Below are 26,081 nucleotides of genomic sequence, written 5' to 3'. Positions count from 1 at the left end.
CAACCATAACAACCACCACTACCATCACCACAACAACAACAACAACAACCACCACCACCACAACAACAACAGCAACCACCACCACCACCACAGTAACAACAACCACCACCACAACCACCATAACAACCACCACCACCACCACCACCACCCCCACAACAACAACAACAACAACAACAATCACCACCACCACAACAACAACCACTACCACCACCACCACCACCTCCATCACAACAACAACAACAACAACCCATGTATATGAAACTGCAGTATATTCTCATTACATGTAAACTCATGATGATGGATATGTAGACATTTAGTGACATAAGTGATTGGAGTTGACTATAACCCTATTACCCCGTATGTTATTCCTAACAATTTCCACCCGACAGTAATACATGGCACCCCAAACCACTCATCCCCACCACCGTCTTGTCTGACACAGTTGCCAGACTTGTGAAGCTATCCCTGCTGCTTCGACTTATCTGTTCGAATAATTATGGGGTTCGGAAGGATGACACGATTCTTTTGGCTGACTATACACACTCGACGGGGTAACAGTTAAAACAGTCACCAACTAGGAGACATCAGATCATCCAGAGTTCACCTACACTGCATAACACCCCAAATTATTTAGCACACAAACTTAAATTAAATTACATAATTTATCAGTCACAGAAATATAAAATTATAAAGAAAAAGAGCAAAAAATTAATGCATAACTTACGAAACAACTACACTCACAAACAGCGGGTAAATTGGCAACTCTGACTCGTACCGGAACTACGGTAAATATCAGGAATCAATAAGAAACTTCGAGACTACCTAACTACCAAATCCCGCTTCTTAACACTACCCTCTCCCTAGCTCTTTGTCGTCCCGACAAAACTACACAATATATACAAACATAAGCCTTAATCCTTATGAAACATCTAACTATACGTAAAGTAATCCTTCAACTTATCAAGTCTTCTTCATTGCCACTTCTGATGACATCCTTGCTCCTCCACACAGTCCACTCCTCCAGGAAGGTCTTGGTCCTCTTCCTGATGCACTATTTCTCTTGGGAAACTGTCACCATCCTCTTGCACATCAGGTCCTTGGTCCTCCTTAACATCCTCGGCTGCGGGAAAGCACGATTCCTCATAGACGTCCCAGCCGTACTGTCCTGGCCCATGGCACTGCCACAGACGATTCACGTGTACCACCTTTGGGCGAGACTTCCTGCCTCCCAGAATCTGATATGGTATGTCTGACAGGCGGTCCAGCACAGTGTAAGGCCCATCCCATGGACTCTGCAGCTTCAGTGACTGTCCCTTCTTTCGCTGAGGATTGAATAACCAAACTTGGTCACCATCCTTGAAGTTCACCTTACTTGCCTTGGCATCATACTCGCATTTCATCACCTCTCCTGAAAACTTAAGGGTTCCTCCCACTTGATGATGTACCCCAGCCAGCCTATCCTGAAGGTGCTTCACATAGTCGGTGGTGTCTGTAGAAAGCTGTTCAGCAAGTGGTCTTCCCATTAAAAAGTCAAGCAAGCATAACTTGTGGCCCATCATCAGTTTTGCAGGGGTTTAGCCGGTAGTCTGAGATACAGACCGATATGCCATCAACAACGCAGGTAATTTCTGGTCTCATTCTGTTTGTCCACCTACACAGTACTTGGCCAGTTCTTGTCCCAGGGTCCAATTGAATTTCTCCTCCATCCCATCTGAATGTGGCCTTAGTAGGGTCATCCTGGTCTTCTTGATCCCCAGTAACTTGCAGCACTCACGAAACTCAGCAGACTCGAAGTTTCTACCCTTGTCTGAATGTGGCTCCTGTGGGATCTCAAAACAGAAAAACTGGTCAACCAACACCAGAGCAACAGTTGCAGCCTCTTGATTGGGGATATTGTAGGCTTCTAGGCACTTTGTGTAGTCCATGGCGACACAAATGTACCTGTTTCCTCTTTCAGTGAGTTGCAGAGGTCCAGCAATATCCACCGCGACTCTTTTCATTGGTGCACCCACTTGGTACAGCTGAAGAGGGGCGCAACAATATTTCTTGGGTCCCTTCCTGGCAGAATACACAGCACAGGCCCGACATCACTCTTTGACATCCTGATGCATGCCAGTCCAGTAGAACCTCTCTCACAGCTGGCTTAGAGTTTTCCTCACTCCCAGGTGCCAACCAGTGATCTAGTTATGGGACTCATCCAAGATCTTGGACCTCATCTTCTTTGGAACCACCAGTTGCCAATACTTTCTGAGGCCATTGGGTGTCTCCCACTGATGCTCCAGTAGTCCGTCGTTCAAACAAAGAAGGTCCCACTGACTCCAGTAGCTCTTGATCGGAGGGCTTAACCTTGAAATTTCATCCCAAGATGGTCGCACTGTACACTGCTGCAGCCACTCTAGCATTGGTTGTAAATCTGCATCCTCTTCAGAGCTTCTTCATCCAATGCTGGCCCTGTTACAACAGTATGGCGGCATTTATTGCCAAAATTCCCATTCCTACTACACTGTTGGCCATCTTTTCTTCCATCTTCTGACGCACTGTTCATCAAGGTTCTCCTGCATTTTCTCAGTGGTAAGGTTTCTTGGGAAAAACTGGCTGGTTGTTACCTCTCGCCACGAGCCTTCATCAATTTACCTTCATCCTTTTCATTTGGACACTCATAGCTGAAGTGTCCCATCTCACAACATGTCCAACACACGTTTGTTGCAATCAGGGATTTCCTTGTGCTGTTCCATTCTTGCTCCCTCCATTTGTAACAATCCACCTTCTTGTGTCCTAGCTTCCCGCAGAACCAGCAACCTCCTCCGGTGCTATGCACCCGTCATAGAGGTCGAGGAATGCATGCAGACAGTTCAGAGGAGCAGTGACCATTGAAGTTGCGATAGAAAAGAGATAAAAATCCAACAGTGCGGTGAAGAGACAGAGGTTGAAGGGAGTCAGTAAGAGGAGGAAAGTTAATGAGATGAAAAGCCTTTGATTCCACCCTAATGAGAAAAGCTGTATGTCGGAAGCCTCCCCACACATGAGAGTTGTACTCCACACAGGGGCAGATAAACCCACTGTATAGAGTCAACAATTGTGCAGGGGCAAAGAGGGAACAGAGTCGGCTTAGCAAACCTAATCTCTTGGAAGCAGATTTTACAAGAGATGTAATATGATCTTTTCAGGATAAGTCCCGAGTAAATGAAACCCAAGCATGTTCAAGGATGATGAAAGATTAAGCTGAATATTATTAAACATTAGTGGGTATACCTGAGGAAGATTTTGTCGGATTGATAGGTGTAAAAACTGAGTCTTTGATGCATTAAAACCAACCAGATTATTTTTACCCAGTCAGAGATACGAGCCAAGTCAGACATTAGGTGTGCCATAGCTTCATCCTTTGTTTGTTGAAGTAACTGCTGAGATGGGCGTTCTGGGAACCAAATGGAAACGTGAAGGGTGGAGTCATCAGTGTATGAGTGGATAGGGTTAAATGTACAGCTTAGGTCTTTGATGAATAAAAGGAAGATTGGTGATAGGACAGAGCCCTGAAGACACCACTGTTGATTGATCTAGGAGAAGAACGATGGCCGTCTACAACAGCGGCTATAGAACGACCAGAAAGGAAGCTAGAGATGAAGGCACAGACAGAAGGATAGAAACCGTAAGAGGGCAGTCTGGAAATTAAAGATTTATGCCACACTCAATGGAAAGCCTTTGAGATGTCAAGTGCAATGGCAAAGCTTTCGCCAAAGTCCCGAAAGGAGGATGACCAGGAGTCTGAAAGGTAGGGGAGAAGATCGCCAGTGGAGCGTCCCTGACGGAACTTGTACTGACGATCAGAAAGAAGGTTGTGATAGGAAAAATGCCTTTAAATTTTTCTTATAAGAATTGACTCAAAAACTTCTGAAGTATAAGATGTTTAAGCAATTGGACGACAATTAGAGGGTTGGGAATGGTCACCCTTCTTTGGGACTGGCTGAATGAGAGCAAACTTCCAGCAAGAAGAAAAGGTACAATTTGACAGACAAAGGCAAAAGAGTTTACCTAGGCAGGGTGGAAGCACAGAAGCACAGTTCTTGAGAACAGCAGGAGGGACTCCATCAGGGCCATATGCCTTCCTACTACTGAGGCTAGTGATGGCAGAAAATACATCAGCTGAAAAAATTTTAATGTCAGCCATGAGGAAGTCAGAGGGGGGATGTGATGGAGGAACAGCACCGGAATCATCTAAGGTGGAATTGGAGGAGAAAGGCTGAGTGAAGAGATCTGCTTTATCAGTAGAAGAAATAGCTACAGAACCACCAGAGTAAAAAAGAGGAGGGAAGGGTGATGAGATAAAGTTGTTAGAAAGTTTTTTGGCAAGGTGCCAGAAGGAGCGGGAGGAATTTGAATTGGAGAGTTGAGAGCATTTAGTATGGATAAAATTATTTTTAGCAGAGCGAAGAACAGACTTAGCATGATTCCGGGCAGAAATGTAAAGATGATGTGATTCAGGGGTGGGATGGCTCCGGTACCTTTTGTAGGCCCTCTCCTTGTTGCATACAGCATTAGAACAAGCGTGATTAAACCAAGGCTTTCTTGCGTTAGACAAAGGATACGAGAAAGGAATGTTTGCTTCCATGCCCGAAAGAATAAACTCCGTAATGCGTAAGGTACAGTCAGATGGCTCCCGGCCATGGAAGCAATAACCATTCCAGGGAAAATCAAAGAAGTACTGCCTGAGGGCCTCACAATCCGCAGCTCCAAAGTGCCACAGATGATGTTTCTTTGGAGGGTCCACAGGCTGTACTGGAGTGATAGGACAGGTTAAGGTGATAAGGTTGTGATCGGAGGAGCCCAATGGAGAGGAAAGATTAACAGTGTAAGCAGAAGGATTAGTTGTAAGGAAGAGGTCAGTTATGTTGGAGCTCTCTCCAAGGCTGTCTGGGATACGGGTAGGGTGCTGTACAAGCTGCTCTAGGTCATTAAGGATAGAAAAGATGTAGGCTTGTTCACCAGGTGGATCAGTGAAAGGAGAGGTGAACATTGAAATCTCCTAAAATGGAGATTTAAGAGAAAGGAGAAATGGCTAGAATGTGTTCCATCGTATAAGTAAGGTAGTAGAAGAATATTTGATAGTCAGTAGAATTAGGGGATAAGTAAACAGCACAGATATATTTAGTCAGAGAATGACAGGAAAGCCGAAGGCAGAGTGTAGAGAATTCAGAAGAATCGAGTTCTGAAACACGAGAGCAAGATAAGTCATTGCGTATATATACACAACATCCACCTTTGGCTTTGAAATGAGTATAGAGAACGTAGGAGGATACAGAAAAGGGTTTCCTGTCAGTTGCCCACAACACTTCATCAGTTTCGCAAGTACCAAAAATATACAAACTTCACTGACACTGCACTGCACTACGCTCAAACTGAACTGAAAACCGACTGACTTGCTGTAGTCTCCTCCCCATCCTTATAATAGCCTTACATTACTCCAGAAGCTTTCAGCACACACTGGCTGGGGCAACACTTAATACAATTACCAACTAGGAGTCATCAAAACATCCAGAGTTCACTTATACTGCATGACACTCCAAATTATTAGGCATACAAACTTAAATTACATAATATAACAATCACATAAATAAAAGATTATAAAGAAAAAGAGCACAAAAATTAATGCATAACTTACGAAACAACTACTCTCACAAACAGCAGGCAAACTGGCAACTCTGACTCGTACCGGAACTACGGCAATATATATATATATATATATATATATATATATATATATATATATATATATATATATATATATATATATATATATATATATATATATATATATATATATATATATATATATCTGTGTGTGTGTGTGTGTGTGTGTGTGTGTGTGTGTGTGCGTGTGTGTGTTCTTACCTAATGGTACTTAACTAATTGTATCTTTACAGGAATGAGTCAAGCTCGTACTGTCCCGTATTTTAAGCCATTTTTATTGTACATATCCTTAGATTTATCAAATGTTTTGGCACACACTGTTTCATTCGGTAATGCATTCACCTGATCAATTGCCCTATTTGGGAAACTAAATTTCCTTACGTCTTTATCGGCTCTCATTTTATGCAGTCTTTGGTGTGGTACTGTGTCAAAAGCTTTCTTGAAATCTAAATAGATACTGTCCACCCATCCTTCCCTTTCCTGTATTGTGTTTGTTACTCTGTCATAGTAGCTCAACAGATTAGTAACACATGATTTTCCTTTTCTGAAACCAAACTGTCTTTCTGTTATCATGCTGTGTTCTTCTAGATGATTTACCCAAGCTTTTCTTATAAGTTTTTCTAATACCTTGCTTACAACACTGGTCAGTGATACTGGTCGGTAGTTGAGTGGATTTTGTCTATTTCCTTTCTTGAATAAGGGGACAATATTTGCTTTTTTCCAAATATCAGGTAGTTTACCTTGACTCAAGGATTTCTTGAAAATTAAAAATAATGGTTTACTTAACTCCTTTGCACATTCTCGTAATACCCAACATGAAATTTCATCAGGACCACTTGCTTTTCCTCTGTCTAATCTACTTAACTCCTCCTGTATTACTTTTTCTGCTATTTGTATATCTGGTAATATGTGTGGACATGCGTGTTCCACATAGTCCCTCTCAAAATTTTTTTCTTCTGTAAAAACTAATTGGAAATTCTTATTTAGTGCTTCACAAATATCTTTCTCTTGTGTATAAGTGATTCCCTCGTCCGTAATGGATTGTATTATATCTTTTACTTTGGTTTTGCTTCTGATATAGCTGTAAAACAGCTTTGGTTGATCACTACTTTTATTTATTTTATCCTCCTCAAACTGTTTTTGGGCTTCCCTCCTTATTCTTGTATAATCGTTTCTTGCCTGTTTGTAATTATTATACGCCCTTTCACTATTGTGTCTTCTGTATCTATTCCACAACAAATCTCTTCTTTCTTTTGATTTTTTACATTCTATATTGAACCATTTCTGTATTTTCTTATCTGCTTCTTTGTGCTGTGGGATGTACTTCTGGACTCCTATTTCATAAAATTCACAAATTTTTTTATATACAGCATTTAAATCTTGTCCTCTAAGCTCATTTTCCCTATCAACTTCTAAGAAATACTTCTTTAGGTCTTGATAATTTCCCTTTTTATAGTTTAGGCTCTTTTTGTAACTGTCATTGCTGTTTACTATGTCATATGCTATCCTGAAGTTATAATTTAGTACTGCATGATCGCTTTTGCCGAGTGGAGGGTGATATAATAAACTGTCAATATCATTTTCTTGCCTAGTAAATATTAGATCTAGTACTGAAGGTACATCAAGTCCTCTTTTTCTGGTGATTTCCCTCACATGCTGCGTTAAGAAAAACTCTTGTACGAGATCCAGGAGCTTTTGGTCCCAACAGCTTTCTTGGCTAATTATATCTAGAGTATTCCAATTTATATATGTATTGAAGTCCCCAGTTAGTATAATTCTTTCCGATTTCTCTTCCATTTTATGTAGCAATGATCTTATACTCTGAATTGTACTCTCTGCCAGGTCCTCATATTCGTCTCTTTCCCATGTGTTTGATCTGGGTGGCATGTACAAATTGGCTACAATTACTTAACCTTCAGATGTGTCGATCTCTACTGCAATCAGTTCTACTTGTGATGGTATATCTAGTTTTATTTCCTTGACTTTTAGATTTTTCTTAGTTAATATTATAATTCCTCCTCCTTTTTTTAAATTTCTGTCTCTTCTCCATATATTGTATTCCTCTGAGTTTAGTATGTCATTGGATATCCTTGGTGTTAATTTTGTTTCAGTTAGGCATATTAGTTGTGGTTCATTTTCTCTGACATAATCATTCATCTCTAGTAATTTAGATACCATTCCATCCACATTTGAGTACATCAACTTTATCATCTTGTTTATATACTTGTCATGACATGGTTCTACTACCTTCCTCCTTTTTCTTCCATCCTGTTTGTGTACCACTTTCGTACCTGCAATCCTATTACTTTGTAAAAAAGTTTCTTCTTCTCCTCTTCTGATCTTCCCTCATTTTTTGTTTTTGCTTCCTCCCTTTTCTCTTTCAGTAATTCCAGTTCCTCTTGTGTTAGGCATCTTTTTATCCATACATTTTTGAACTCCTCTTTTTCCATAAGATTCTTTGCATTTTTTAGTATCTCTTCCACAGTGTTCACACTGTGTGTGTGTGTGTGTGTGTGTGTGTGTGTAGGGCACGTTCACAGGTGGAGAACGACGCACAGACAGGCCAGGATGTTAATCAAAACCTACTAAACGCTTCAGGATTTTAATCCTTCCAGGCGCAGCTGAGGTACTTTTGCAAAATTGTGGCTTCTCTCTCTCTCTCTGTCTACTTCTTGCTACCTCCGTCCTCACTCACAACCACTTGCTCACTCTCTGTTTGCTGACTAACTGATTGATACTGACTCTTACTATTTCGTCCTTCATTGATTAACTCGGTCTGACTCTCGCTCACTAATTAACTCTGTCCATTATTGGTTCTCTGTTACTGTCTGTCCGCCTCTGGCTAATGTTCACAAACTGTCACTTCTCTCTGACTGACTGCCAAGCACAAACTAACTGCCACTGATTCATGTACTCACACTGACTGCCAGTTATTGACTCTCTAACTCTCACTGTCCGACTGCCCGTTACTGACTCTCTAACTCTCACTGTCTGACTGGCTCTCAGTCACTGACTGGTTGCCATGCACATCCTCATTCTGTTACTGACTGTCTCGGAGACAGGACGCTCCATTTAAATACCCTCCTTCCCTTCACTGTACCACTAATGCAGCCCAGAACATTCTATAACGTAGCAGAGAAATCATTTTTTTTTTTTTACACAATAATGCACATAAATTAACAGTACACAGCAACAGTAATGGTAAGTACCTATGGCTAAGGTAAGAAAGAAAGTCAAACACATAATTATGTCGACATTTCTAACATTTTCCTTGCATTTCCAAATATAAAACATTATCCTAATCCTATGGCATAACATTTAGTTTCTTCACATCTCCAGATATATACCATTAACCTAATCCTACAGGCATAACACTGCCCCTCTCTGACACAACCACCTAATCCTACCTATTTACAAATTTACACAGGATAAACTTTCAAACACGGAGGTCTTTACCACTGCCTCTGTTGTCTAGGTCCCACGGCATGTAGACATGGATTGCCAGTGCTGTTAATGACTCCACCACTCTGCTGTCAAATCCAGCAGGTCCTCGGCTTCTCTTCAAGTGTACTTCCAGGGCTCTGGTCTCCTGTGAAATCTGCATCAGTGTACTTCACCAGCACCTTTTCAGCAGCTCCATCTGTGGCTTCTCTAGACACTGGGCACTCCTGACAAAGTAGTCTGGAAGTTCTTCCTAGGGCTTAACCGTACTCCACTTGCATGCATTGTTTGGTAGCTAATACCGAACTTCCCAACACAACCCCAAAACTGTGCCTCGATGTATCTTACTGGGACTAAGTGAAAACTTGGCTATGACAATGGGTGCTTCTACCACAGAGTGAACTAAGGTCCTTCACACCATCACTCCCCACTCTATCATGCCACGGCTCCTGTGCTCCATCAACCCCAAGACAGTGTCCATTGCACCATTGATCTTGTAGGGCAGCAGCTTCTCTGACTCATGGGGGATAACTGTAGCCAGTCTGCCTGTTACTAGTAGACTCCCATGCTCCACAGCCCTCTGTGAAACACTCCCTCCTAGTCACATTCACACCAGAAGGAAGTCAAGCAGGCAACGATAGGACAACAAGCAGTCCAAGCCCAGGATGCAGGAGCCCCAGTGTTGGCAACACCCATGCCCAGGATCTCTTCCTTTCCTTCCCGCTGCATCCCGACACCCACCAGTTCCCCAAGCGCAGCACAGTGCCACTCCTCAAACATACTGTGAAGTTTCTGGAAGCCCACAATGATCCACCATATCCAGCTGCAACACAATTCTCTCTGATCCTGTGTCAGTGACCACTGGGCAAGCTACTTCCTCAGTCTAACCATTCCTCTCTGTGCACCTGTCACTGGTACTGAAAGGCACATGAGGGCACCCGATACACGAAAAATATAGTCGGTACTAGTACCAGTACTGGACAAAATTTGTACTGTCAGTACCAGTTATCGGAACACACCAAAAAAAAAAAAAAAAGTATTGAGTACGGAATCGGTACTCGGTACTCGATACTACATGAATATCAATAAAAAATGCACTAAATTTAGAAAAACAGTTTTTACCACTTGTATTACATGTAATATATGTAAAATATACATGAAGTTTTAATATATAGTACAACAAGATAAACACAATCACAATTAATATCAATAAACAACAAATCACAGTGTACACGCAGTGTACTGTTCTTCAATTTTCCTTCCCAGTGTTGCCCTTGAGGAAGACGAGCATCTCAAAATGATCGTCACTGAGTCCTGCACGTTTTGGTATCAGCACGTCTTTCTCAACCGAGTACCGACAAAACATGCCTAAAAATGTACCGTCGATACTGCTTTTGGTACATGGTGATGAAAGTAGCGTCATTACTGGTACGGGTACCCAAATTGTATCTCGGTACTGTAACTCGGTACTTTGGTACCTCGGTACTGCCCACCTTTACCTAAGGGGTGTGCTGGGTGCTGACCTTCAACCAAACACTGTTCAAGGATTTTGACCCTGTTACTCACTTCCTGTATTTCACTTCTCACTTTACAATACACAGTACAGGAAACATCTTCTCTCACTTTTCGTATCTGGTTGCCTATTCTCTCTACCTTCTTGTATTTGACTTTTTACCTTATCGTCTACTGTACAGGAAACCTCTTCCTCCATTTCTCTTACCTAGTTGCTCGTCCTCTCTACCTTGCTGCACACCACATCTTGTTTCTTCAGTATTCTGGTCCCATCCTGCAGCTCCTCACATAGCTTTTGAAGCCCCTGTCTCTGTCCAGTTAGTTGTTTCCCTAATCTTGCATATTCGTAGTGTTGTGCTTAAGCTTCTTTTTTTTCTTGTACTGTGGATATTTCTTTTGTTCTTGAAGACATTTCTTTGATCTTTTTGTTGCGCTTCTCAATATATCTTTTGTTCTTGATAATTCTTTTGTTCTTCTTGCTTTGATGCTTGATAATTCTTTTTGTTTTACTTAATATTTCTCTTGTTCTTTATAATATATCTTTTCTTCTCATGATGTGATTTCAGCACTGTGAGTATGTCTTTCTGTTATTCTTCTTGCTGTGCTCTCAACACTGTGAGTATATCTACCGTACTATAGATTATTTTGTCCGTCGTTTGGCAGTCTACCCATGTGTTTCAGTCTCTTATTATGAGTACACATATCCTACTCCTAACATCAAACTGGTACTCCGTAGGGTTTGTTAATACATCGAGAATGATGCACTGACAGACCAGGATATTAATCAAAGGATGCTGAACGCTTCAGGTTTTTATTCCTTCGAGGCACAGCTGAGGCACACTTGGAAAACACTGTGGCATCTCTCTCTCTCTCTCTCTCTCTCTCTCTCTCTCTCTCTCTCTCTCTCTCTCTGTCCATCCTCACTCACCACTATTCACTCACTGTCTGCTCACTTACTCACTGAATGCCAATCATAGGCTATGTTACTGACAGTTCTGCCCTTCATTGATTAACTGTCTGACTCTCGCTCATTACATAACACTGTCCATTACTGACTGTCTCCGTCATTGTCCGTCCACCACTGACTAACTGATCTATGGTAACTAACAGTCACTCCTCTCTGAATGGCTGCCGCACACAAATCAACTGCCACTGGCTCACTGACTCGCATTGTCTGACTGCCCATTACAGACTTTATGACTCTCTCTCTCTAACTGGCTCTTGTTCACAACTGCCACTAGCTCACTGACTGGCTGCCGCCCACTCACTCACTCTGTCTGTTACTGTCTCAGCGGTGGGACAGTCCCTTAAATACCCCACCCCTCACTCTAGCACCAGCACAGCCCAGAATATCCCAGAACCTTGGAGACAACTCACATTTTCTCATAGAATAACGCACTTCAATTAACAATACAGAATAACAATAATGACAAGAGCCAATTCCTAAGATAAGAGGGAAAGAACGGCAAACATATATGTCGACATTTCCAGAATGTTTCTCATATCTTCAGATTTAAAATATTAACTTAATCCTGTGGCATGATGCTTTAGTTCTAGGATGTTCCTCGCATATCCAGACATAAACTGCTAACCTAATTCTACCAGAATAACAATATTTTCCTTTTTGCCAGGAGGTGGACATGACTGGCACATTCCAGATCATAGACTATGATAGATACAGAGACATGGACATAAGTGTGCCGGTGCTCAACCTTCCCGCCCGGATCGCCTACACCAGGCCCACCTTGGCAGCTGATTTGGCCGGATTCATCAAACCTTTTACTGCCTCGGTATGAAAACACTGACAGAAAAAAAAAAACTAACATCTACAGTAGTATATTAATGACTGCAGTCCAACAGAGAAATACTATAAAAAGCACTACTAAAACACCTTTTTACCCCCCTTTTTAAATTATATCTAACTTTCACATACACCCATTCCCGGCCACCCCTCCTAGGTGTCAACTCCCTTAACTCCTTACCCCCCACCAGTACCTATTATTTCCTAAGGGCCTGTTCCCTCACAGAATCTTTTTCCCCCAAGGACCTGATCCTACACAGAAACGATATCCCCGATGGAACTATTCCCTCACAGAAACTCTTTTCCCACCTTGGACCTGTTTCTTCACAAATGCCTTTTCCCCCTTGGACCATTTTTCCCTCTTGGATCAACTTCATCCTTGGACCCGTTGTCACCAAGGGCCTATCACTTATGGAGAAATTTTCCATACCGACCAATTTTTCCCCAGTCCCCATGAACGTGTTCCTCCCATGGGCCTGCTTTTCCTCATGAATCTATTTTTCACCATGAAGTTATTTCCTCCATTTATATATTTACACCATGGATCTGTTTGCCTCATGGATCAGTTTCTTCCAGGGACATATTTTTACTATTGACCTAATTTTTCTCTACTGATCCATCTTCCATCATGAGCCTCTTTTCCTTTTGGACCTATCATCTCCCTTTGACCTACCTATCCCTTGGATCTGTTATCACTCATGAATATATTTTCACTCATGGGCCTATTTTCTCCCCATGGGGAATCACAGAGTATCCACACTACCCCATTCCCCTAACCACCTACTCCACCCTCTCAGATGCTGCTGCCCACCCAATCCCTGCCATCTACTCCATCCCATCCACATTACTCAGACTGTCCACTTCACCCACCCATAACCCTAAATCAGTCAACTCATCCGGCCACCAACTACCAACAGCAGAATGACTTACAAGTTTACACACGGACGCGCGCGAGCGTTTTTATACTTGAAATGACCAAATAATCAAACAAAAACTACTCTATCAAACTATTCTCTCCAAGTCCTATAATGCAGGAACCTCTATTTCTCTTAAACTTAATAGACTTGTCTGATGTTAATCACATTAAAATTTGAAAAGATATCCACCTGCTGAAGGAGTTAATCCTCTGAGATGATCCAGGTACTTCAAGGATATAATAAGCAAAGAATGATAAATTTATACTGATAGCCTTCCAGGGATTTTGAGATGATAATTGTTGTGTGTGTGTGTGTGTGTGTGTGTGTGTATACACGGTATATATATATATATATATATATATATATATATATATATATATATATATATATATATATATATATATACAGTATATATATATATATATATATATATATATATATATATATAAAGAGAGAGAGAGAGAGAGAGAGAGAGAGAGAGAGAGTAGTCCTTAATTTTCAAATTGAAAAATTTGCCTTAGCTGCTGCAGGACCTAGTTCCTACTGATTAAAAAATGGTGTATGCAAAACTTCATGCTTATTAGATAATTTTAACTGGTGCATCATCATGTTCAAGGTTATACTATTGTAGCGTAATGCTGATATGCCATTGGGTTACCTAGGTCCCCCTCTTTGCAAAGTATTAGCCCCTCACTGGAGGGGGGGGTGTCATGGGAACCTAACTCCCACTCATTGTTGCCTAGTTTTATGGCTTGTATTGCTGCCAGCTGTAGCCTTCTTCGCATCTGGATACACTTGCGCGTGTTGCTCAACGACTGGAGAAGAAACTGCCGTAGATCTTCGTTCTTGTCCAACACTGGATTAAACTCTTGAGTCAGTGCTGCCCCTCTTTCACCCGTATTTCAATAAAGTCACTTGTTACCAGTTACCCCTGGACAATGTGCTCAGCTTCCATGTAATCCTCACGACTTTCCCATGTGGATGAATCGAATTCTGGGAATGAATGAGGAAGAACAAGCAGTGTGAAGATATTCTTGGTGATACTGGTCACAAAACCTGAAATTGTTTTCTGATTCAGTGCTGTCGCCTCAACTTCAACTGCTTCTCTCTTTAACTGATTTTTGTTTCTTTTTTAAGAGCCATCACCATTTCTAGGTTCTTTTTCGGGTCAACAGTTGAATAAAAAACGGCCAATCCAACTTATTGCTCTGACTAGTGACGTTTCTAGCCTTTTGGGGACCCTATGCGATGCTGTTTGGGGGTCCCTTACTTATATTTCTCACTTTATGGCACTTACAATAATTGGCGGGTCCACTGTACCCCCTACAAAATATATGCCATGAATATAGAGTGCCTCAACACACATTTTAATTTCGAGAGAGAAATAAAAAGCCAGTAATGGCAGCTCGGGGGCCCTATGCAACCGCGTAATTCGCATATAGTAAGAAACGGCACTGGATTTGATTAATACCACAAGTGACGACCAAATGCTTTCAAGCAGACTTGTGAGATGTCGTTATCAGGATAAAGTGACAATTCCTGGAGAAGCCTCAGATTGTTTGCTGGAACTAGAGCTGCTTTTGTTGCCAGGAACCATGATATCAGGTAATGCTTCATGATGAACACAACAAACCACTTCAGTCCTCCGCCTTGCTTTAGTGTGATGCTTGCCTGATGATGGAAAAGATAGACTTTGATGCTGTACGAGTATATAACTCTTGCCATCCAACTGGCATGGTGGCAAGCACCAGGGAGCTGAAGCCTTGTTCCACAGGGCGGTACACCACCCAATACAACAATGGACAGTTCTAGCAGTCAGGGGAGTCATTTCAATTTTCCTTGAGTGGGGGGGGGGGTGCATAGGCTATTTAGTAGGCCCCCCTGCTCCCACCTACCCACATGGGGAGGGGGTGGCCAGCAAGCATTTTGAAGCCACATGCAAAGCTATATTTAGAGAATTGAATCAGTAAACAAATATATATACTGTATATAATTATTTATTGACCCAATTACTTCCTGACACACACATACTAATGGATATTCTAACACTAGCAGTATTTCTGTGTGAAGTTGAATATGTAATTTAAAGTGCATGGTAAAGTACAAATCATTGCATTATATGCTAATGAACTTAGATAATAGACCAAATAGCAATTTGTACTGGTGAAAACTTAAACTGTCTTCATTCTTATAGCCTAGTGAAAAGATAATGAATATAAAATTGAGAATGAAAAGTTGTAAACTGAATTAAAAATGGAAAGCTTTTACTTTACTAGCCCCCAAAATGCAATGAATCGTATAAAGTAATGTGAAAAAGAAAACTCTACACTAAGAGGTGGGAGAAATAAAATTATGGTTTTTAAATCTGGAAGACGCTCAAGTAAGAATATATTAATTTCAGAATTCATTAGAGGAAATTGAAAACTAAACTACATATATTTATTGCACTGAATAATGAATAAACTACTGCAACAGTGGATGTCTCCGTGATCTCTGCTTTACAAAGTTATTTGTAGTGCCCTTTGTGGCCTACGTGCCATGGTGAATAATGCCGTATATTGCACCTAAAGCAGCTTTATACTGTACCAGTTCCAAGAGATTATTATAGTTACATGGCAAGATATCATACATTAATTTGACATGTGAGGTGATGTGAGGGGAGAAGAGAAGACGAATGGGAATGCAAGGAACAGCGTGGTGAAATGAAGAGGTGAGACAGGCTGTGGCACAAAAGAAGAAAGCATACAATGTTTGGATGGGAAACAGGGGTGTGGAAGAAGTTTATAGACGGATGAGAGAGTTTGATACAGAGAGGAAGAGGGAGGTGAAAAGATTGGTAAGAGAGAGTAAGAAGACAGTGGATGAGGAATTTGGAAGGAATTTGAGTGTAAAGTGGAGGGACTGTAAGAAAATGTTCTGGAAAGAGGTAAAGAGTGTTAGACAGGGTGTCAAAGGAGTTAGTTAGGGGGTGAAAGATCAAAATGGTAGATTACTAGTGGAGAAAGGAGAAAAAGTGAGGAGATGGAAGGAACACTTCAGAGTATTGTTGAACATAGAGAATGAAAGTAATGCGAGTGTAAGTGCCTGGGAAATGGCTGGGAGAAGGAGGGATGTGAGAGACGAGAGGAAGAAATCAGTAGGATGGAAGTTGTGGAAGCAATGAAGAAAGTTAAAATGGGGAAAGCCCCAGGAATTGATGGAGTGAGTGGTGAAATGCTGAAGCATAGGGAAAAGATAGTAGTAGAATGGCTGTGGAAGATGTGCACATTGGCCTGGGAGGAAGGTAGAGTCCCAGAGGATTGGAAGTCAAGTATAATTTTTCCCCTGTACAAAGGAAAATGGGTAAAAGAAGTATATGGTATTCATAGGGGTATTTGTCTTTTTAGTGTAATAGGAAATGTATATGGTAGGATACATACTGACAGAGTTAGGGAAATAACAGAGGAATTAGTTGGAGAAGAACAGGGAGGTTTTAAGAAGGGAAGAGTTTGTGTAGATCAGATATTCATTCTTAGCTCTTCTGTGGAAAAGTTTCTAGAGAAGGGAAAGAAGTTGTATGCGGCCTTCATGGATTTGGAGAAAGCATATGACAGGGTGGATAGACAAGGATTGTGGAAAGTATTAAGAATGTATGGAGTAGATGGGAAGTTGTTGAATGCCATGAAGAGTATAAATGAAGGTGCTAAGGCTGCAGTGCGTGTGGATAGTGAACTGATTGAATTTTTCTATTTGAAGGTTGGATTGAAACAGGGATGTGTCATGTCTCCATGGTTGTTCATTCTGTATATGGAAGGGGTAATAAAAGGGATACAAGGTAGGGCAGTGGATGTTGGAGCGGCCCTAATGAGAGAGGGCAGTGTTTGGAAACTCCCAGTACTGTTGTTTGCAGATGATACTGTGTTATTAAGTGAAGACAAAGGGGAGCTGCAAGGCTTGGTGGATGAGTTTGGGAGAGTGTGTAAGAAACTTAATTTAAAGTTGATTGTAGGGAAAAGTAAAGTTATGGTCATCGAGAGAAGTGAATTCAATGAATGTATAGTGAGGTTCTATGAGGAGGAAATGGAAAATGTGAGTGCGTTTAAGTACTTGGGTAATGTGATGAGTAAGGATGGACGTTTGGCGGGTGAAGTGCTTGAAAGGGTGCAGCAAGAAAGAAAGGTTGCTGGTTCCTTGGAAGCAGTGATAAGAAACAGGGAAGTGAGCGTGGAAGTGAAAAAGTTACTACATGACAGTATTGTGATACCAACTCTAACGTATGGAAGTGAAGCTTGGACCTTGTTGGAGGGACACAAATCAAGAGTGAGAGCAGTGGAAATGAGTTATTTGAGAGGAGCATGTGAAGTCACATGTAGAGACAGACTGACAAATGAGGAAGTGAAGGAGCGTTGTGGTGTGGATGTGGATGTGATAGGAAGCGTTAGGAGAAACAAACTGAGGTGGTTTGGCCATGTGGAGAGGATGGAGGGTGAAGACTGACGAGGAGAGTGTATGTGAGTGAGGTGGGGGGGAAGAGGGAGGGGGAGGCCGAGGATGAGATTGAGGGATGGAGTGGAGACGTGGATGAGAGAGGGGGATGTGAGCTGGGAGCAGGACAGCGAAATGGAGGGGGACAGGGCGACATGGAGGCGATTTGATTGTGGCCACTCCTTACGGGATTAAGGCGTCTGGCAAGAGATAGGTAGATAGAACTGTGTTCATACGTACCCTTACCAACCTTTAGAGAATGAACTCCCCACGGTGTCTGCTGTCTGACTGGCTGGCCGCTGGCTTGTGGTGCCTATCGTGTCCAGACCACATTACCAAGATATAAAGAAAACATTCGAACTTTTAATTTCGACGTCGAACCACAAAATAAAATAAAACCATGCTTTCGTGTATAATTCTTCTTCTTCCTTTTTTTTGTGTAAAGCATTCATGTCACTTAAGTGTTTGTGACTTAGATTTTGTCATATAGATTCTGTAAAAAAAAAAAAAAAATGCTTACTTGGTTCTGATGCCACTCTGCCGCCCCCTTCTACCGTCCCCTTTTCCCTCACGGTCCCATGGTACCTCCCCTCCCCTCTGGATCTTTCCACCTCCCACTTTGGGAACCACTGATCTAAATGAACTCTTAAGACTCCTACCTACAGGTACGTACTTCCTAAGATGAAGAAAAACTTTTAATGATAGCCAGAATACAATAAAAAAGGCAGTTCGATACTGAAGTTAACTGAACAGCGGGCTAGGAACATATTTACATTGACATCCTTTAATATACCTAGTAAATTATTGTGATTATTACACACACACACACACACACACACACACACACACACACACACACACACACACACACACACACACAAGATAAATTTCACTCAAAACGTACTGAGGCTAAATACAAATTATTTTTAATTTCATGATGTTAACCTTACATTTTTTTCATTAATTGTAGTTGATTTGGAGGCCCCCTCAGAAAGCTTGGGGAGGGCAAGCACCCCTCGCTGCCCCCCCCACAAATGACTCCCCTGCTAGCAGTTCACCATGATCATCTCGAGGTTGGTTTTCTTGCAACTGTTTCATACAAAATGCTATGAGCTCATCACATTGCTCACTATCAGTCACCGGCATTTCCTCATTGTCATTCAAGGTCTGAAAGCGTGTTGTGTCAATAGTATTCCACTTGGCTTTGAACTGCTTGAATATGTGAATGCTGGGATCAGAAGACTGTCCAAGGCAAATGATGAAGGACTATTGAGCAAGGATCTCAAAAATGTGATGCCATCAAGCCAGGTGGAGGAGATCCTTGTGCAACTGTTGTTGAATAAGGGTGCACGCCCCTGCCCACAATCCGGTTTTGCTGGCAGTGGTGTGGAATGCCATTCCTACCACACGGTCAGATATACCCTAGTCATTCAAGGTTTCAATGATGACATTGGTCATGGCCTTTCCTGTCCTTGATTCCAAACTGAGTACATTAAAAAGTTTTGAATCTCCATCACCTGAGACGAGAATTGGAAGGCGTTCAGTGACATTTCCACCTGTTACATCGGGAATTAGATTTCCATCCCAGTGTACAACAGGTGGCACAGATGGATGTAATGATTTCTTCAGCAATATTGCAGATTCCTTCCGACTCTTGATTCGATCTCGGCGGATACTTTGGCTGTTGATAGTATACATAGTTGGATATTGCCCACAGGCAGAAATGGTCGCAGAAAGTAGATGGACTGCAGCACGGTCTGAAGTCTTGGTCCGATCTAAAGCAGCAGCAGCTGGAGAAGCGACAACGCTTTTTCGTGCTCGTTGGTGTTTCAGAGGAGGAGCTGCAGCCGAAAAGGAAGGACCTGCTATACGTCTATAATCGTCACTTGTTTCATCTTCATCACCAGCTGGGCTTTCCTCCAGGTCCACTATTTTCTCTCTTATTGCTCGATGACATTCCTCACCCTCTCTCATCTCCTATTCATTCTATTGTCTCTCTGTCTTCGTTCTTTCCAGTGGAGTTTGACATTAATACATCGGATAGAGCCTTGCCTCCCTTTCTCCCTCAGAGCCACAAGAAATTCCTTATCCTCACAATTTTTGATGAGGTCGAAGGCATTCCTGTGTGCAGTATCTATCTATCAATCTTTCTATTTTATCTCTTGCCAGACTCCTCAATCCCGTTCGGGGTGGCCAAAAGCAAATCGCCTCCACGTCGCCCTGTAACCTGCCATTTCACTGCCCTGCTTCCAACTCACACCCCCTCTCTCAAATACCTCTCCACCCCATCTCTCCATCTCATCCTCGACCTCCGCCTCCCTCTCCCCCCCTCCACCTCACTCACATACTCTCTCTTCATCAGTCTTTCACCCTCCATCCTCTCCACATGGGCAAACCACCTCAGGGTATTCATCCTAACGCTTCCTATCTCATCCACATCCACACCACAACGCTCCTTTATATCCTCATTTGTCAGCCTGTCTCTCCATGTGACTCTACAGGCTCCTCTTAAATAACCCATTTCCACTGCTCTCACTCTTGACTTGTGTCCTTCCAACAACGTCCAAGCTTCACTTCCATACGTTAGAGTTGGTATCACAATACTCTCATGTAGTAACGTTTTCACTTCCATGCTCACTTCCCTGTTTCTTATCACTGCTTTCAAGGAACCAGCAACCTTTCTTCCCTGCTGTACCTTTTCAAGCACTTCACCCTCCAAACCTCCATCCTTACTCATCGCACTACCCAAGTACTTAAACGCACTCACATTTTCCAATTCCTCACCATCCAACATCGGTGTACATTCAGTGACTTCACCCCTCTCAAAGACCTTCACTTTACTCTTCCCTACATTCACCTTTAGTTTCCGTCTCTTACACACTCTCCCAAATTCATCCACCAAGCCTTGCAGCTCCCCATCGTCTTCGCTCAATAACATAATATCATCTGCAAGCAACAGGTACAGGGAGTTTCCAAACACTACCCTCTCTCACCAGGGCCATTCCAACATCCACTACCCTACCATGTACATCTTTTATTTCCCCATCCATGTACAGATTGAACAACCATGGAGACATGACACATCCCTGTAACAACCCAACCTTCAATGAGAAAAATTCACTCAGTTCACCATCCACACTCACTGCAGCCTTAGCACCATCATACATACTCTTCACAGCATTCAACAACTTCCCATCTACTCCATATATTCTTAATACTTTCCACAATCCTTGTCTATTGACCCTGATATCTGCTTTCTCCAAATCCATGAAAGCCGCATACAACTTCTTTCCCTTCTCTAGAAACTTTTCCACTAAAGATCTAAGGATGAATATCTGATCTACACAACCTCTTCCCTTCCTAAAGCCTCCCTGTTCTTCTCCAACTAATTCCTCTGTTCTTTCTCGAACTCTGTCAATAAGTATCCTACCATACACTTTTCCTATTATACTAAAAAGACAAATGCCCCTATGATTACCACACACTTCTTTTTCCCCTTTTCCTTTGTACAAGGGAATAATTATAACTGACTTCCAATCCTCCGGGAGTCTACCTTCCTCCCAGGCCAATCTGCACATCTTCCACATCCATTGTTCAGCATTTCACCACACACTCCGTCAATTCCTGGGGCTTTCCCCAATTCAACTTTCTGCATTGCTTCCACAACTTCTATCCTACTGATTTCTTCCCGTCTTCTCACCTCCCTTCTACTCCTAGCCATTCCCCAGCCACTTATACTCGCATTACTTCCATCCTCTATGTTCAACAATTCCTTAAAGTGTTCTCTCCATCTGCTCACTTTTTCTCCCTTCTCAACTAGTAATCTACCATTTTTATCTTTCACTCTCCTGCTAACTTCACTTTCCCCCTGTCTTACTTTCTTCACCTCTTTCCAGAACATTTTCTTACAGTCCCTTCACTTTACACTCAAATTCCTTCCAAATTCCTCATCTACTCTCTTCTTACTCTCTCTTACTAATCTTTTCACCTCTTTCTTTCTCTCTACATATAACTCTCTCTTCCGCCTCTCAACTTCTTCCACGCCCCTATTTCTCATCCATTCATTGTATGCTTTCTTCTTTTGTGCAACAGCCTGTCTCACCACTTCATTTCTTCATACTGTTCCTTGCACCCTCCTCCGTCTTCTCTTCATCCCACACACCACATCACATGCTGCACATATTTTTTCCGTGAATATCCTGCACACACCTTCCACGTCCCCCATCTGCTCCAATTCATATTTGCCCAATCGTTCCTCCACTTCTCTCTTATATTCTGCCTTGTTCTCATCCTCTTGTAAGCTTTCCACTCTCCTTGCAAATACTCCTTCTTCCCGTCCTTCCCTTCTTCTATTTCTCCATCTTATTTGGATCTTTATTCTGGCCACCACCAAGCAGTGGTCAGAAAGCCCACTCCCCCAACCTCTTTAAGCTCTTGCATCCATTACACATCTTCGCATCCTTTCATCCACACACACATAATCAATCATTGCCTTCCTTTCATTCAGTTCACTACCCACCCTTCTCATCACTCGCCATGTATACCTGTGGATCATTTTGTGCCTGAAGAGGGTATTGGCTATCACCAACCCCCTCCCAGCACAAATGTCCACTAACGCACTGCCACTCTCATCTATCTCAGCAAGGACACCCCACTCACCAACTATTCCATCCACCTTCACGTTCCCTACTTTACCATTCATATCACCGATCAAAAACACTCTCATTCCTTCCAAACTTCCATGCACACTTCCACATTTGTCCAGAACTCTTCTCTCACTCTGCTTGCACGATCTTACATTGGTGCATACACTCACACAATCCCCCACATTTGTATTCCAACTTTCAATCTTACCCACACAATCCTTGACCCAACTGATCCATACTCTCTTATGCTCTTCTTCCATCCTTTACCCACAACTATACATACTCCTTCTTTTGCCCTCTCATTCTCACCTACTCCTGCACATATACCCCATCCATACTCCCATTATCTCACATTCTGACCCCTCCATTTAGTTTCAGTTACTCCACATACATCAATTTTCGCACCCTCAAGCACTTGGACAATCTCTCTCTCTCTTTCACCTCATCATTCGCACCTCTTACATCCCATGTAGCCATTACCAAGTCCTTTGTCCGGTCCTGGGTCGTCATCTTTTGGTCAGTCCTTGTCTGAGGCTTCTTGTTCGTCTTTTTAGTTGTTTTCCGGGGAGGGGCACTAACCCTCCGCCAACCCTTTTAGCCGCCTTGTACGAAAAGCATGGATACTGGGGGAATATTCCTGGGAAAAAAAAAAACAACAACCCCCCAGGAGTGCAGTATCAAAGAGATCTTTCAACTACTCTTGGAAGTTCTTTCTCTTCTTTTCCTTTTTTTTTTTTTTTTTTTTTTTTTTTTTATTCCGGCCCTTACTCTTCTCCAACTTTCACCATGCCTTACAAAGAGTTTCGATTTTGGGGATATGATTCCGTGGCTCCGATTCAGGAATGCAAGCTCTCTCCCAGAATCCCCCAGTTCTTCATACAGAAAATACGCTGAATCCTTCAGTGTTTGTGTCTCTGTTCACATCAGGTAGAAATGTCGCGCTAACACTTCTCCACAGGAAGGTAACTAACTTCGAAGTAGTCTTTCACTTGGTTGGCCAACAGGCCAAATCTTTGTTGTGCTCATGCTATTCATCACTGACGTTGACAATTTCACTTCATAGTAAATAAGTTCTTAATAATAACTCAAAAGGCAAACCCCTGAAAAAAGAAACAAACACAGGTATTGCTAGAATGTAGCCTCCAGTGAAGTAAAGAAAACCCTTTTCTCAAATAACAAAAAAGATTATTATCACAACAGTAATTTTCCTTTTTAGGCCCAAACTTTGGATAAGATGCGGCACCAGTAAGTATCATCCATTTCTGCTAAAGTTTGGTGTCTCAACAGTTTACACCTAAACTCGCAATATACACTGGCGGCAAAGAAAATATTCCAGAATTAATATTCCCCCTTAGTAATAAGGACCACCCTAATCTCTCTCTCTCTCTCTGTATATATATATATATATATATATATATATATATCATTTCCTGTGGCACCCCACGGGATGCATAGGGCCTCAATGAACTCCCTCCACCAATATTTGTCTCTTGCCATCTCCTTCAGGTCTCACCAACACTCTTCTCCTGCTTCTTTTTTCATTGTCCTCAACCAGGTTTCCCTTGGCCTACCTCTACCTCTTCTTCCTCTAGCAGTCCACTCTGGCACATCCTGTATTAAACTACCTTCCTTTCTGTATATGTGCCCCAGCCACTTCCAGCGAGACAGTCTCACATATTCATTAACTGGTTCCACTCTCGTAATATCCCTTACTCTTGCATTAGTAACTCTGTCTTGCCACTTTACCCCAAGAATCCTTCTCAGTATTTTATTCTCAAATCCTAATACTTCCTGATCTGTTGCAATTGTACTGTACCATGAATCATGCCCGTAAATTAAAATTGGTCTAACCATGCACTTGTTAATTTTCACTTTAGTATGTACCGAAAGCATATTATTATTCCAAACAGATTTCAACTTTCCAACAGCTCGCCAAGCCTGTCTAATCCTCTCCTCAATTTCATTGTTTAATGATCCATTAGATGATACAATCGTTCCCAGATATTTAAAGTTTTCCACATTCTTCACCACATTATTCCCAATTACACAATCGTTTTGGTTCTCCACGTTCATATAAATAATTTCAGTCTTTCCACAATTTATTGCCAATCCCACACTTTCTCCTTCCTCCACCAGACAATCAAGCACCCTCTGCATCTCGTAAATACTTCCGCAAATCAGTACAATATCATCAGCATAGTCCAAATCCATCAGCTTCTTATTTTCGTTCCAGTTAATTCCTGCACCTGTTCTCCTTACAACCTTTTTCATAACATAATCCATAATTCAGTATGGACAGTGGGTGTTAGCGCCGAAGTGGTGGCATGTAGAGGTGTGCGGTACGTAGGAGGACTACTGGGCCTTGAAAGCAGGCTGTGAAGCCTATGCCCAGAGTCGGTCACATAAAAAAAAAAAAAAAAAAAACAACAACAACAACAATGGCGAAAGAACTCCTCCTTGAATCACTCCTGACCTAACTTCAAATGGATCACTCAAAGAACCACCCACCATTACCTTACAAAAAGTACCTTCATGCAGGCTTCTAATAATATTTACAAACTTTTCTGGTATACCATAGAATCTCATAATTTTCAACATAGCTCCACGTGAAACACTATCAAATGCCTTTTCAAAATCCACAAAACACATACTAAATGGCATTTTCATCTCATTATCTTGTTGCATTAGATGCCTTACAATAAAAATCTGATCATTACAAACTCGACCCTTTCTAAATCCCGCTTGTTCTTCTCTTAAAATTTTATCAATTACTGGCTCTATTCTGTTCCACAAGATTTTGGAAAAGACTTTTGCAACTGCAGGTGTCAAAGTTATCCCCCTCCAATTGCCACACACACGTAAATCTCCCTTTTTTGATATTTTTATAATCACTCCATTTTTCCACTCTTCTGGAATTCCACCATTATCCCAAGCCACATTAAAAAGTTTCAAATATATATATATATATATATATATATATATATATATATATATATATATATATATATATATATATATATATATATACATATATATATATACAGAGAGAGAGAGAGAGAGAGAGAGAAGGTGGGGGGATTTGAGCCTTGATGACCGTTTCTTGTAATCTGAATAAAATCCTGCCATAACATGAAGAACAAGTAACAGATTACGTCTCTGTACTGAAGAAGTTAAACATACTCACAGTATCTGGTTTACTGTTTCTTTGGATGTTATTATTAATTATGACCGTAAGAGCAGGACCGTAAGAAGCTTGGATTCAATGAGATGGATGTAAAGACTGGGAGTGCTGGATGCTTCGGCTGGGACCGATGGATGACTAGGTTAAGACCTAAAAATACTTTTTTTACGACCCACTGATGTCTATGTTGGGACAGGTAAATGCAAAGGATATGGCTGTACTATGCTAAGGTTAGAAGTAAAATACATTGTTTTCATGGATATATTAGGTCACATTGAGTTTGACTTGTACAGTACTCACAAAAACTGCCATTAAGGACACAAAGGTCAGTATCGAGGCACGTCATGTATGGGAATAGTTTATTACTTTCACGGTTAGCATAGGTCCCGTTTGTAGGTCATATTGCAAGTGGCTTTGGAGATTTCATAACACTT

The 26,081-nt window shown here is 41.7% G+C and overlaps 1 protein-coding gene across 1 annotated transcript in view; it reads left to right on the top strand.

Annotated features, from left to right (window-relative positions):
- Nucleotides 1-26,081, top strand: part of LOC145397971 (glutamate receptor ionotropic, kainate 2-like) — a 129,492-nt gene that overhangs the window by 32,128 nt on the left and 71,283 nt on the right. Inside the window, exon 4 of the mRNA XM_080270946.1 lies at nt 12,270-12,428. Coding sequence (XP_080127072.1) covers nt 12,270-12,428 — 159 coding nt within the window. The remainder of the gene's footprint in view (nt 1-12,269; nt 12,429-26,081) is intronic.

Source organism: Coenobita brevimanus, chromosome 44 (genome assembly GCF_032717465.1).
Source record: "Coenobita brevimanus isolate Jiangsu-jjx chromosome 44, ASM3271746v2, whole genome shotgun sequence".
NCBI lineage: Eukaryota > Metazoa > Arthropoda > Malacostraca > Decapoda > Coenobitidae > Coenobita > Coenobita brevimanus.
This window is presented reverse-complemented; position numbering and strand designations above follow the sequence as displayed.